The sequence below is a fragment of the Engystomops pustulosus genome, chromosome 5, assembly GCF_040894005.1.
Source record: "Engystomops pustulosus chromosome 5, aEngPut4.maternal, whole genome shotgun sequence".
Lineage (NCBI taxonomy): Eukaryota > Metazoa > Chordata > Amphibia > Anura > Leptodactylidae > Engystomops > Engystomops pustulosus.
The window spans coordinates 91,227,191-91,241,717 of NC_092415.1; the positions used below are offsets into that span (position 1 = coordinate 91,227,191).

The following is a 14,527-nucleotide window of genomic DNA, read 5'->3' on the forward strand; positions in this document are numbered from 1 at the left end:
TAGGGAGCAGTAATACAGTGCACTATGGATACATACTGTAAGCCTCCAAGCTGTAGGGAGCAGTAATACAGTGCACTATGGATACATACTGTAAGCCTCCAAGCTGTATGGAGCAGTAATACAGTGCACTATGGATACATACTGTAAGCCTCCAAGCTGTATGGAGAAGTAATACAGTGCACTATGGATACATACTGTAAGCCTCCAAGCTGTATGGAGAAGTAATACAGTGCACTATGGATACATACTGTAAGACTCCAAACTGTAGGGAGCAGTAATACAGTGCACTATGGATACATACTGTAAGCCTCCAAGCTGTATGGAGAAGTAATACAGTGCACCATGGATACATCCTGTAAGTCTCCAAGCTGTAGGGAGCAGTAATACAGTGCACTATGGATACATACTGTAAGCCTCCAAGCTGTATGGAGAAGTAATACAGTGCACTATGGATACATCCTGTAAGTCTCCAAGCTGAAAGGAACAGTAATACAGTGCACTATGGATACATTTTGTATCCCTCCAAAAGAGTTCTGCAAGTTTTGCCAAAACAATGAAATATAGTAAAAGGATAATTCAAAGTAAGAAGCTTGCTAGTTATGAGAAGTGCAAAAATACCATAAACAAAATGGGTATAGACTTGTGTCATGTAGAAGTTCTGTAGCAAATGATCACCTAAATCAAGAATAAATGTCAGGCATAAGCGGCACATGCAAGAGTGACAAAGGTGACAACATCTTCATTATCTCAAACCAGGTAAGAAATTGTGCAGGATATTTGCATGTCCTGTAGTCTTTTCTTAAAAGGAACTTGTCAGAAGACGTTGACCTAGTAAACTACTACCAGGATGTTGTCAAGCAGCTAAACACCTTCCGGATCATGTTCCATGGTCCAGTGCTGTGGCATCATCCAGAAAATCACCTTTGAAGTGAGATGTAAATTGGTTGTATAAAGTCATGGAGGCAGAGACTTGAACACTGAATTCAGGCTATCCTTGCATCTGAATGCCCCCTTCACTGTAATTGATGGTCCTGCAGCCACCGACATCACTAACCAGATCTCCAGAAGTCCGGGGAAAGATGCCAATAACAGGGAAGAAGGCATTCAGAGGCAGGGAGAGATTTAATTCAGTGATAAACTCTCCTCTTCCTTGACATTATGCAACCAATTTACATTTCACTTCAAAGTTGATTTTTTTTGGATGATGGAACCACGTTGGGCCATGAAAGAAACATGATCTGGAAGGTGTAAAGCTTCTAGACATTTCTAATGACAGGTTCCCTTTAACATTCTTGAAGGTTTCTCTGGTTTTCGATAGAGAAGCTCAAAAGGCAGGGAAAATAGATATGGTAGGAAAGTAGAATTTGCCTATGTGGGGTGCTGCCTAAAGGACAGCATCCTAGTCTATGATTTTCAAAGAACAGCAAAGAAAAGCAGGTCTAGCTGAGGCGTCCCGCAAGGAAGATTGAGGCTTTGCAGCACTCTATGTGCCCCCTTCATTAAAGGACACCTGTCATCAGGTCTGTGTCTCTTGTCCTGTCACCCCTACCCTGGAGCAGCTCACAAGGATCCATCCCAGCCTTTATCTAGTTATTTCATACCTTAATCATTATAAAATCATCTTTTCTTTATTATGTAAATGAGGCTGGTCACATGCTCAGAGGCAGTGATGTCATCCCTGTTACCCCTCCCCTCTTCTCCCCCTGCTCATGTCTGTGTGTAATGTATAGTAAAGCATTGCTGGTGTGTGCTGCATCTGCTGACATGCTGCATCCTCCTAATACACAGAGACACAGACATCAGCTACACAAGTACCTGACATGTTCTGCTGTGGCCACCAGCACCAGGAAGCAGATCATTATACAGCCTCACATCATTGTAGAGGCTGTCAGTCAAGCACTGGGGGTGTGGCTGTGCCTCCCACTCATGAATAAGCTGGACAGCTTGAATATGCTAATGAATCACTGGACATTTCGCCGGTCATTTGCATACAGCTTTAGGACCTCATTGCTTAGGTTTACAGGCATGTAGAGGGACAATGAGGGGATAGAGGCAATGCTCTCTAATGGCAGTTTATGAAAATATATTTAGTTTAGGGGGGTTATTTTGCCTGACGGGTTCTTTTTAATAGACATCTACCACCACAAACAAGGATTGTAAGCCAAGCACACTTAGGTGCTGGTGTGTGTCCCTTTTGGCAGGATCCACTCTTCTTGTAGCTTCTTATGATTTTGAAAGCCTTTTTTTTCCATAAGACCAGAGCTGAAAGAAGAGTGGATCCTGCCAGAAGGGGCACACACAGCATGTACTTGTGCTTGGTTTACAATCTTTGATCCTAGTGGTGGATTTCCTTTAAACACCATACTAGAAGTTGACTCCATCACCCAAAATAAGGCAATTATTCAGCAATCTGTATTTGACAACAGGACAGATTTAAAGAGGACCTGTCATCCCCCCAAAAGACCCCCACCAAATATGCCCACCATACTCCTCCCCCCAGCAGCTTTCTATTTATGCCATTTTTTAAAACATTTATGTTGTGAAAGTGTGTTTTAATCAATTCGACCTCTTACCATATAAGAGGTCAGATCCTCGTATCTTATGAGCTGCAGTCGGCCTTATGCATGAGGGGGCCAGCCGAGACACCCCCTCCACGCCCCTGTCAGCTGCCGGCTCTATGCGATGCGGCGATCCAACTGCAGCTCAAAAGATATGAGGATCCGACCTCTTATATGGTAAGAGGTCGGATCGATTAAAACACACTTTCACAACATAAATTTCTTAATAAATGGCATAAATAGAAAGCTGCTGGGGGGAGGATTATGGCGGGCATATTTGGTGGGGGTCTTTTTGGGGGTGACAGGTCCTCTTTAAGGTCTCCTTCTCGAGTACCTCATACATTTTAAGCTCAGTTCTGAGACATGTGAGGCATGCCTGAGGGGAGTGGGAAGCAGCATATCTTCCCTGAGAACAAAAGGCTTAGACATTGAAATTTAACAAGCCCAATCTTTCTATGCACCACTTTCCAGCAAATCAAATAGTGAAAAAAAGTAGTTTCCCTAGCAAGCTCAATGTATGCACTTAGATATTATGCCATTCTAAGAGGTGGCCTTCTCTTCTAAGGTGTTATTTAATAATAGCTGGGGGAATGTGAGACTACTGCTGATATACAGTATGGTATGTATGTGGAGACAAATATGCTGTTTGTAGGTTCCAGAATATTACATTTCCCAACTAATGCTCAAGTTCTGTAAGAATGATACAGGACACATAAAACATTCAAATGTGATTTACTTGGCTCATTACAACTCTTTCTTCATGAACCAATGACAGAAATATGAGGATAACTTATTCCAGTAGAACACCAAAATCCCAACCACAGCCTGAGAAAAATGCTGACCAGAAACACCGCAAATACTCATTATTGGTTTTACAGATCTCAGTTTAGTGTATGCAAGTCAGTGAAAAAAAAAGGTTATCAGTGAACAATTCATTTTGTAGACAGCCTCAAGGATACAACAAGAAACTGATATCTTCTCCCTATGGACATGGAGGAAGGGCACAGTTACAAAATTTTTACTGAGCTATAGACTTAATGAGGCTCATTTACTAAGGGTGCGCGGACCGCACAAACGTCGGATATTCCGGCGATAAACATTTTGTGCCGCATTTAAAAGGGGATTGTGGCGCACGTGATCGGATTTTTGCGCATCGGCGTGGGCTCTCATGCGACACAATCGTGTGTGTGTGGGGGGGGGGGGGTGAGACAATCCAACGGATTCAGACTGAACGCGGGATTTAACATTTAAATTGTGTCGCAAGACAATGCACTTACATGCACTGGGAAGAAGAAAGTGAACTCCGGTGGACTTCAGCGGGGAAGTGACACATGCAGGATCTCGGGCGCACGATCTTGGTGAATCGCGGCGGACTTCATCTTCATCGGACCGTCCGGATCAGATCGCTAGAGGACCGGGTAAGTAAATGTGCCCCAAAATGTCTTAATTAGAGATGGGCGAATTTGTTAAAATTCGCTTCACCTCGATTCGCCGAATTTTTCGAAAAAATTGGATTCGACACAAATCGAATCAAAACGAATCACGTTAAAAAAGAGTCATTTCCTTGCTGCAGAGAGCCTGTAGGGGGTTGTAGAGCGTTGTGCCATGCTTAAATATGCATAGGGAGCGTGGTTTGGTCTTCAAACAATGCTGTGTTTTAGTATGACACAGACATGACAGCCGCGGCTCTTAGAATCGCTTCACTCTTCACTTCCATGTGCACTTACATAGGCCAACTTCCCCAAATAAGCGAAATGGGAACGCAGCCTGACAAGGTAACGTCTGTGCCAGCTCGAAAGGACCGAGCTGAGGGCCAAGATCCCACTATAACATCAAAGAGTGCACTCTTTTTACACTAACAACAGATGATTCCATAGATTACGACATATATGTGGAAAGCCCCCCAAAAGAGTGCAGAGGATGTCGACAGTAATTTTGCATTGGCGTCACTGATCATTTTGCCCTTCTTTTCACGCGTCAGTGTCCTCTTTCAATCGGTCAATAATCCATCAGTATTGCTAAAGCCAAAAACAAACAGGAGTTGATCCAGAATGGAGATGAGCAGCAAATGGGATACTTGCATGTCCTTTGTGTTCTGTATCCACTCCTGCTTTTGGCTATCAATCCTGAAGCTTTTCATCCTTCTGACAGATGAAATGAAGGGGAAAACCAAACATAGTGGCAACGTCAAAGAGTGGTGGAGGGTGAAAACAGCATTATGGAAATCACAGGGTGTTCCAGGGAGACAGCGGTCAGTTGGCAGCAGCATGAGTAGGCTGCAGAGTGGCACAATGACAAATTATGGAGGTGGCGGAAACATGGTAGGCCACAAAGTGGCACAATGATAAGAGTGTGGAGGTGGTGGCAGCAGAAGCAGCAGCAGGAGCCCACAGGTGGCAGCAACATGGTGGCAGCAACAGGGATAGCCACAGAGTGGCACAATGAATTAGTGTGGAGGTGGCATCAGCAGTAGGATCCCATAGGTGGCAGCAACATGGTGGCAGTAACAGGGAAAGCCACAGAGTGGCACAATTATATAGTGTGGAGGTGGCATCAGCAGCAGCAGTAACAGGAGGCCACAAAGTGGCACAATGATAAGAGTGTGGAGGTGGCGACAGAAGAAGCAGCAGCAGGAGTCCACAGGTGTCAGCAACATGGTGGCAGCAACAGGGAAAGCCACAGACTGGCACAATGATATAGTGTGAAGGTGGCATCAGCAGCAGCAGGAGCCCGCAGAGTGGCACAATGATATAGTGTGAAGGTGGCATCAGAAGCAGCAGGAGCCTGCAGAGTGGCACAATGATATAGTGTGAAGGTGGCATCAGAAGCAGCAGGAGCCTGCAGAGTGGCACAATGATATAGTGTGACGGTGGCATCAGAAGCAGCAGGTGCCTGCAGAGTGGCACAATGATATAGTGTGAAGGTGGCATCAGAAGCAGCAGCAGCAGGAGCCTGCAGAGTGGCACAATGATATAGTGTGAAGGTGGCATCAGAAGCAGCAGGAGCCTGCAGGATGGCACAATTATATAGTGTGAAGGTGGCATCAGAAGCAGCAGGAGCCTGCAGAGTGGCACAATGATATAGTGTGAAGGTGGCATCAGAAGCAGCAGGTGCCTGCAGAGTGGCACAATGATATAGTGTGAAGGTGGCATCAGAAGCAGCAGGAGCATGCAGAGTGGCACAATGATATAGTGTGAAGGTGGCATCAGAAGCAGCAGGAGCCTACAGAGTGGCACAATGATATAGTGCATTAGTGGCATCAGTAGCAGCAGCAGGAGCCCGCAGAGTGGCACAATGATATAGTGTGTTGGTGGCATCAGAAGCAGCAGGAGCCTGCAGAGTGGCACAATGGTATAGTGTGAAGGTGGCATCAGAAGCTGCAAGAGCGGCAGAGTGGCACAATGATATAGTGTGTTGGTGGCATCAGAAACAGCAGCAGCAGGAGACCTCAGAGTGGCACAATGATATAGTATGAAGGTGGCATCAGTAGCAGCAGCAGCAGGAGGAGCACACAGTTGCACAATGATATAGTGTGTTGGTGGCATCAGAAGCAGCAGGAGCCCACAGAGTGGCACAATGATATAGTGTGAAGGTGGCATCAGAAGCAGCAAGAGCGGCAGAGTGGGACAATGATATTCTGTCCTGGATTTTTTAATTTTTCTTTTTGGTGTTCACCGTATAGCCTAATACCGTATATACTTGTGTATAAGCTGAGTTTTTCAGCACAAAAAACGTGCTGAAAAACCTCACCTAGGCTTATACACGAGTCTATAAAAAAAATAAACTTATATACTCCCCTTCTGGCGGCCCGATGCTCCACGCGGCTCCGCGAAGTCCGTGCGGCTCCTCTTCTTTCCTCCCCGCGGCTCCTCTTCTTTCTTCTCTCTTCTTTAACAGCCGGCATGGACGCGGCCATGTTATCTTCTGGCCAGAGCATACTATGTCAGCAGCGGCCGCATCATAGTATGCACCTGCTGGAAGAAAACATGGCCGCGTCCATGCCGGCTGTTAAAGAAGACAGAAGAAAGAAGAGGAGCTGCGCGGAAGAAAGAAGACGAGCCGAGCTGACATCGGGGAGCCGCGCCGACATCAGGAAGCTGCGCTGAGCATCGTAGGGTGAGTATATAAGTTTATTTTTTTAAGTGCTGGGGGGGAGCTGGATGTATAGTACTAGGGGCAGGCTGTATACTACATGGGGGCAGGCTGGCTGTATACTACATGGGGGCAGGCTGGCTGTATAGTACTAGTGGCTGGCTGTATACTACTAGGGCAGTGGTGGCAAACCTCTGCTCAGAGTGCGGCCTCTGACACCTGTGCCACTCTCTGTGGGCACCCAGGCCATCACCCCAGCAAGGAGTTCACCAGACAGGACTCAAAGAATTTTCCTGCAGAATCTTCCTACAATGATAGACAAATTTGTCCTCCTCCTTTCAACTGCTTTGGTGCTGTTATCAGGCTGAACAATTGAAAGTTGAGAAATAAATTACTGCTTAAATTTCTGTGCTGGCACTTTGCAATAAATAAGTGGCTTTTGGGTGAAGTTTTGGCACTCAGGCTCTAAAAGGTTCGCCATCACTGTACTAGGGGCTGGCTCGCTGTATACTACACAGGGATGCTGGCTGGCTGTATACTACATGGGGGCTGACTATATAGCACATGGGGGTAGACTGGCTATATACTACTGGGAGCTGGCTGGCTATATACTACTGGGGGCTTGCTGGCTATATACTGGGGGGGGGGTTGTGACCAATGCATTTCCCACCCTTGGCTTATACTCGAGTCAATAGTTTTTCCCAGTTTTTGGTGGTAACATTAGGGGTTTAGGCTTATACTTGGGTCGGCTTACACTCGAGTATATATGGTAATCATGTTATTTTTATTCTATGGGTCAATATTATTAGGGGGATACCAGACTTGAATATTTTTTCTTACATTTTACTAAATTTGCCAAATAAAACCTAATGTGGGGAAAAATCTATCATTTTTGCATTGCTGTCTTCCAAGTGGCATAACATTTTTGCTTTTTCAGCTATGGAGCTGGTTGATGGCTTGTTTTTGCGGGGCATGTTGTACTTTGCAACAGTATCCTTCTGGAGTACATGTTTTTTGATCACTTTTTATTGGATGTGTGGGATTCAATAGGTAAAAATCATAATTTTTGGCGGGTTTTTAATAGTTCTTTTTTAAACAGTGTTCACCGTACGGGTTGAATAATTATTTACTTTTATTCTACAGGTTGATACTATATATGTGGGGTTTGGGTTATGTTTTAGACATTTTTTTTAGTGTTATATGTCTATTTATATGTTATGGGGCTTATGGGCATTTTTATTGATTTATTACTGAATTTTTTATTGAAAAACGTTTTTTTTACTACTTCCACCATGGGACATGAACAAGCATCTGATTGCTAGTTCATGATAATACTCTGCAATACTGATGTATTGCAGGGTATTAGCAGTGTCAGCCTATGCACATGCATAGGCTGACACTGTGCCTTTAAGATGATGTGATAGACGCCATCTTTCAGGCAGTGCCTACAGGCCTGATTGGACCCCAGAACTGCCATAGCAGTGGCATTTCTGCCTCTCCCAGGCTGTTGCAGTAAAATGACTTTTTGTTTTTTTGAACATTATTAATTTTGAAATATGATATGTAAAAGCAATATCTGTATGTAAGTGTTATTAGTTTTTTTTACCTGTGGTCCTCTCTGTATATCATGCATATAATGTATATGTATTCTTTGCAATAAAATTAAAAAAAAACAAAAAAGATTTAGTAAATCCGACGTGGTATAAGATTTTCAAGTTGCAGTTTGCAACATATATTAATTGGTCTAGACTTTCTCCTGTGACCACCCCCCTTAAATTGTAAATCGTAAAACGTTATGAAATCAGTCTAAACCCCTACATAAGTGTGGCATTTAGTTTTTTACGTGCAATTTACACCATAATCCTGTTTGAGAAATCTCCCCCAATATCTTCCCTTTAACAGACATCCCTAAAATATGTATCTCTCCAGTCGAGTTCCCCATTAGGACCCAAGTCTGCCTTACTATCAATATCCACTTGCATAAAGAACTAATTTCTCTGTCATTCAGGACAACACAAAATACTTTCATATATTCCTGATTATATGTAGAAAGGCAATCAGTTTTTTTATGCAAAAAATAATACAAAACTATACCTGCATATTTCTCAGTGTTTTTCTCATCCATTGACCAGAAGCAGTAATCGAAAGCAAATACCTAAAAGAATGAGCAAATTAAAACACTTGTAAATAAAGCCTTTTCACATATAGTAACAGTTACTTTATATAAAACAATGTGCAGTAGCATTTCTGAGCCAATAAACATTTAGAAACATTGGGGCAGACTTACTTACCCGGTCCATTCGCGATCGAGCGGTGGGTTATCCAACGCTGATTCGTGTCTTCCGGCGATTGACTAAGGTAGTTCCCCCAATGTCCACTAGGTGGCGCTGCTGTGCTGAATTCCGTCGGAGTTCACTGAAGTTCACCAAGCCAGGTCGGGTGTAGGTAAGCGCGTGTCATGCGAGACATGTTTTTTTTAAATACGGCGGTTACTCCGAATCCGACAGGTTTTCCGACGGCCATAACCCCCAAAAGCCCCCCCCCCCCCCGATTTTCATCGCATGCATGCCGGCGACGATCGCCACAATCCGATCGCGTGCACCAAAATCCCGGGGCAATTCAGGGAAAATCGTCGCAAAAATGACCCCCATTGTGTTTTGCAAGAAAACAATGGAAAACACATTACTTTTATGCCTGGAAAACTGTTTACTATGAGCTTATTTTTTATCATCAAATGTAGTATAATCTGCCGGCAGCATGTAACAGAGCAGGAGTAGCCAAGCAGATTTTCGACATTTTTATTGTTCTTTCTATGCAGTGAAGTCAACAAATGATTGACTGAATGAGTTAGTGAATGTTTCAGTGACTGACAGCGATCTCTTTATGGACACTGATTCAGACAGCCTTCAGTCTCGTCTCTGTGGGGTCCCCGATGCAGTTGACATAGCAGACAATTGCATGCAGTCAAATACATGATGATATTGCAGTTCACACGCAGCTACTGACCACGCATCCAGCCAATTGCAGCCCTTTTCATTGTGGTACCGAAACAATTTCAAATCTGCGTCACTGGTAGGGCTTATAATTTTTGAATGCTTAGTGTTGCATCAATGTGCAGTCCTGCAGCGATGCCTGCAGACTCAAAACCTAAGAAAGTGACCTAAGAAAGTGCAATCAGAACAAATATGACTGCCTGACCCCTAGGGCACTGTGGCCAGTTCTGACCACAGCATCAAAAAAGGGGCCACTCTTCCCACATCAGCACCCAGACACCATGATCACGTTGCAATGGCAGCTTGGGGTCTTGTTAATGCCCCGGCCTGAAAATGTTAACCATATATCACTGTTACCTCAAAAATGTTAGAAGTGTCTTTTATTTAACCTCAATAGAATCAGTAAATTCAGTCAATAAATGTTTGGAACCCCATATGGACACCACCATAAAGTACAAAAAAGTTATGGGTTTGACTTTTAGAACTTGATAGAAAAAAAAAAAAGAAAAAGTAGCTGTGTCCTGAACTTTTTTAAGAATTAATGAACTCAAGTGATTTTGAGATGCTTTTTGCTTCCTGATAAAAAGGGGGGAATGTAATACTGGCACTTAAACAGGGGCTCTAGCCTCCTAATAATTTGGTATAAAGCCGGAAAGCAATAACCGCCCTAGCCTCCACCTGTTTTCTGTTTGAGGCTATAGTAAATATGATTAACATGGTGGGGAGCATGGCTTCCGGCATGAAAGGACGCACTGGAACAGCGCTCCACTCCAGAGCCTACCTCGCTGTTAGAATCCTGCCGAAAACGGACCGCCAACATGCCCTGGACACGGTTCAAATGATCCTCCTGCCGTGGACGAAGTACCATGAGCAAATCTCGCACCTCTGCAGCTGCAGAGCGGCTAAAAGAGTTTCCTAGTATTTTGGAGGAAGAGAGCTGGTCTCATGATGAAAGAATCTTCCTTCGGGAATCTTAATTTCTAGCTAGGAAAGCCATTGCCCTACGCTGGATGGGTGACTCTGTGCCCTCTCCTTCACAACGGAAACAGTTGGTTAATCAAATTATTCCATGTGAAAGGGTGATTTATAAACGCAGGGGATGTCCTGAGAAATTTGATAAGGTATGGAAAAAATGGTGTGATTCCCCACTTCCCATGGCTGATGTATGGTGGAGAGGGCCTTAGTGGTATGTCTCCTTAACACCCCCCTGGTCCATGACCACGTCGACGTGAAATAAAAGAATTTCATGTGTAACCTTGCCAAGTAGATAGATTACTCTGTTTAGTTTGCCAGTTTATGTTTTAATACTGTGTGAGAAATATGATAGTACCTGCATATATTGAGCACCATGTGAATTCTTTAGAATTATATGTGCTAAAGCGCACCATAATGTACAATTAATCCTATATGTGACTGTATTCCGCTTGAATGCAGTGTTTGATGCTCAATGTACAGATATTTTTTCAATAAAACAGTTTAAGGGTGCATTCACACCCGGTATGCCCACCGTGCTGAAGAGGAGAAGGAAGTGGCCCCTCCTCCCTCCATAGAAAACAGCGGCGCACGGTCACACACTCACAGAAAGATAGAGCTCTATCTTTTTGCGGTGTGCGGCCCGGATCGGTGCCACACATGTGTGTCACCATATCGCCGCTGTGCCACTTTTGCCATCTATGGGACGTACATGTGAATGGACACTAAAAAAAATATGATTTAACAGGGTGTCAACAACCACCCGCTCTAAGAAGCTTGGTCATCCATTACGAATTAAAACTAAAGTTTCATAGCACAATAATACATTTATTTAGCCGTAAATTTTTTCACACAGGAAAAAACGGCCCCTCTCCATTTTTGTTTCTTGTGGGTACTGAAAAACCCTATGTGTGTATCTAAACTGGTGGTTGAGCACACAAGAGGCGGGAGAAAGGAATTAAAGCCACTGTAGGTTTAGAGGGCGGAATTAACAAACATTGGAAACCCTAGCATATGACTCCATTTTTCCAACAAAATAAATTTCAGGAACCTGAGCAGTGTTTAATAGAATTTATTACACTGGTCCATGAAAGTGGAAGATTACTTTCTGTCCAAAGGAATAACTCTTTGACCCCCCAACATCTTTATTGTCAGTACAGTTTGGTACACAATTTCTCCTAGATAGAGAAATACCACACACATAGCAGCTATAGAGACACATAGCTGGATGCAGAAGACCAGGAGCACTGCTGGTAGTTGGTTTTTGGAGGGTAGATTTTGCTCAAATAGATTGCAAGTACTGTGTCACATTTAGGGCACATTCACATGGCCGTCTGCGGGGACGTACATGCGGCCGCAAATTTGCGGCCGCATGCACGTCCCCATAGACGGCAATAGCGGCGCGGCGCAGATGCGGTGCCACACATGTGTGGCACCGATCCGGCCCGCACACCGCAAAAAGATAGAGCATGTTCTATCTTTTGGCGTGTGTGCGGCCGTGCGCCGCTATTCTCTATGGAGGGAGGAGGGGCTGCCTCCTCCTCCTCTCCAGCACACGGCGGTATGCCCGCACGGCGGGCATACCGCTGTGTGAATGTACCCTTACAGAGCCCCTGAGATACCAGAGCTTTGCAAATAACCAAAACATTTTAGAAACACTATCCCTCGGTCTGTGCCCTCTCTATGACACAAGGGAACATCATCATACCTCCTACGTCCTTACAGAGAAGCACAGTGCAAGAGCCAAAAAGCTGCAGTCAAAACAGTGGGATTGCAAGGAGTTAAAGTAAATTTTAATATTTCAGTATTTGTCATAGTTTAGCCGGCTATGTATAAGCTAAGGGTGCTTTGTATACATTTACTAAGGAAGCTGCAATTAAATCATTTGGGAGGAATGCTTTATATTTGGGACTATAAATAAATTAGGGGAGGGTGATATTTGACAGTATCTGGTCCTGAGGCACATATCAATCACAAGCCTTATGTAGGATGAAAAATGAGATTTACCTTTAACATGATTCTAGGCAACTGCCTAGTCACACAGCACATGCTAATGAAAGGTACAAAATAACATTTTTTTGTGTAAAACCAATTTTTAATACAAAAACACTTTGGCAGTGTATGTATTATGCTCTGTGGGGACTGGGGGAGTGCTAAAAATGGGTCTCCTGGTGACAGGTTCCCTTTAAAAGAGGAGATTCTGAAAAGGACATTACAATACTGTACCTGAGAGGGATATAGGTTCAGTAGGATAAAAGCTTGTGATAGAGACCTTTTAGAAGCTTATAATGAGCCTTTTCCAAGATCTTTGAGGCTAGTCTAGGGTGGGAAAAACACCTGGCTAATTCCCTTTACACATAATGTACAAAAATGTTGCAATAAATATGTGAAAAACATGTTTAAACCTACAGTGTCTTTAGATGAGCTGTTTTCTCTAGTTTTACCTATAAGGCTGTAGAAGTCTTACCAGCTAATACTACAAAGTCAGATATGTCCGAAAAACTGAGTATTTTCAAAGAGCTTTTGATTAAAATGTCATTCTTTTGGAAAGAGGAAACCACTATTTTTTTTTACTGAATCAGAAGCCTCATATGAAGTAAATCTCATAACATGACCTGAGACACACAGTGACAGAAACACACAAAAATTCCATTGTTCTAAAACTGGGCACTCGCTGAGCCAGTAGATGAGTGGCTCTAACAAAGCACAACAAGCATAGAGTTCACTGGAGATCAGCTTTCTATAAGTCTGCTTTCATCCATCCCAATCTCAGAAGGCCAGAGTGCTGTAACGCCATGGCCATGGTAAGATTACATTTGCCAACTCCTGCAGAGATTGCTGGACCTTGTTCACCCTTTCCAGTCCAGATAGAATAACAACACTTTTAAAAGGGGGACAGGGGGATTTGTTATAGCGGATACGTAGAAACTGCTTAAAGGCCCACTGGCATTATAGGGCAACTCCGTGCCCTGTGCATATATCTGTATTTCATGCCCTAACAAGAATCTGTCATTCGGATAAGGCAGCCAAATCTGTAGACAGCACATTATAGAGAAGAAGGAACTGAGCAGATTGCTATATAACAATTGAGGGGAAAGATTCTGTGTAATTTGCATATGACTCCAATCCCTATTCTTTCTGTGTGAGGTCCTACCATACTTGCTAGTTGCCTACATTGATCTACATCAGGGGTCTCAAACTCGCGGCCCGCGGGCCAACTGCGGCCCGCGGGACAACATTTTGCGGCCCCCACCTGGAAAAGCACCGCCCGCCGTGTATTCACGGCGGCGGTCGGGTCGCGCTGCATGGAGAGGGCTCACGGGCTGAGCCCTCTCCATAGCCGGTAAGTCTTTGCTGCATATTGCAGCAAAGGCTTACCGGTAACACCCGCGATCGGTGCTAGCACCGATCGCGGGTGCTTTCACAGCGATGGCTGCCGGCAAAGCTGCCGGCAGCCTCAAAAAGATAGCGGCGCATGGGCGCCGCCATCTTACCTGGGATCGCCGCTCCCCGTGACGTCATCGGGGGGCGGCGATCCGTCTCCATGGTAGCCTCGGGTCTTCCGAAGACCCGAGGCTATTTCGTTTTAACCCCTTCATTACAATGTGCTGATAGCACATTGTAATGAATGAGGAAGAAAATCCCCATATACTGCCATACTGTAGTATGGCAGTATATGATAGGATCGATCAGACAACCTAGGGTTAAAGTACCCTAGGGAGTCTGAAAAATAGTATAAATAAAAATAAAAAAAAGTTTTTAAAAAAAAAATTATAATAAAAAAACATTAAATTTCAAATCACCCCCCTTCCCTAGAACTGACATAAATATAAATAAACAGTAAAAATCATAAACACATCAGGTATCGACGCGTCCGAAAATGCCCGATCTATCAAAATATGATAACGTTTT

At 44.0% G+C, this 14,527-nt stretch overlaps 1 protein-coding gene across 6 annotated transcripts in view; it reads right to left on the reverse strand.

The window, feature by feature from the left end:
• The window catches only part of KIF13A (kinesin family member 13A), a 187,589-nt gene that overhangs the window by 102,099 nt on the left and 70,963 nt on the right, over positions 1 to 14,527 (reverse strand). For all 6 annotated transcript variants that reach the window (XM_072152654.1, XM_072152653.1, XM_072152659.1 and 3 more), the window contains exon 4: positions 8,745 to 8,805. In XM_072152654.1, coding sequence (XP_072008755.1) covers positions 8,745 to 8,805 — 61 coding nt within the window. The remainder of the gene's footprint in view (positions 1 to 8,744; positions 8,806 to 14,527) is intronic.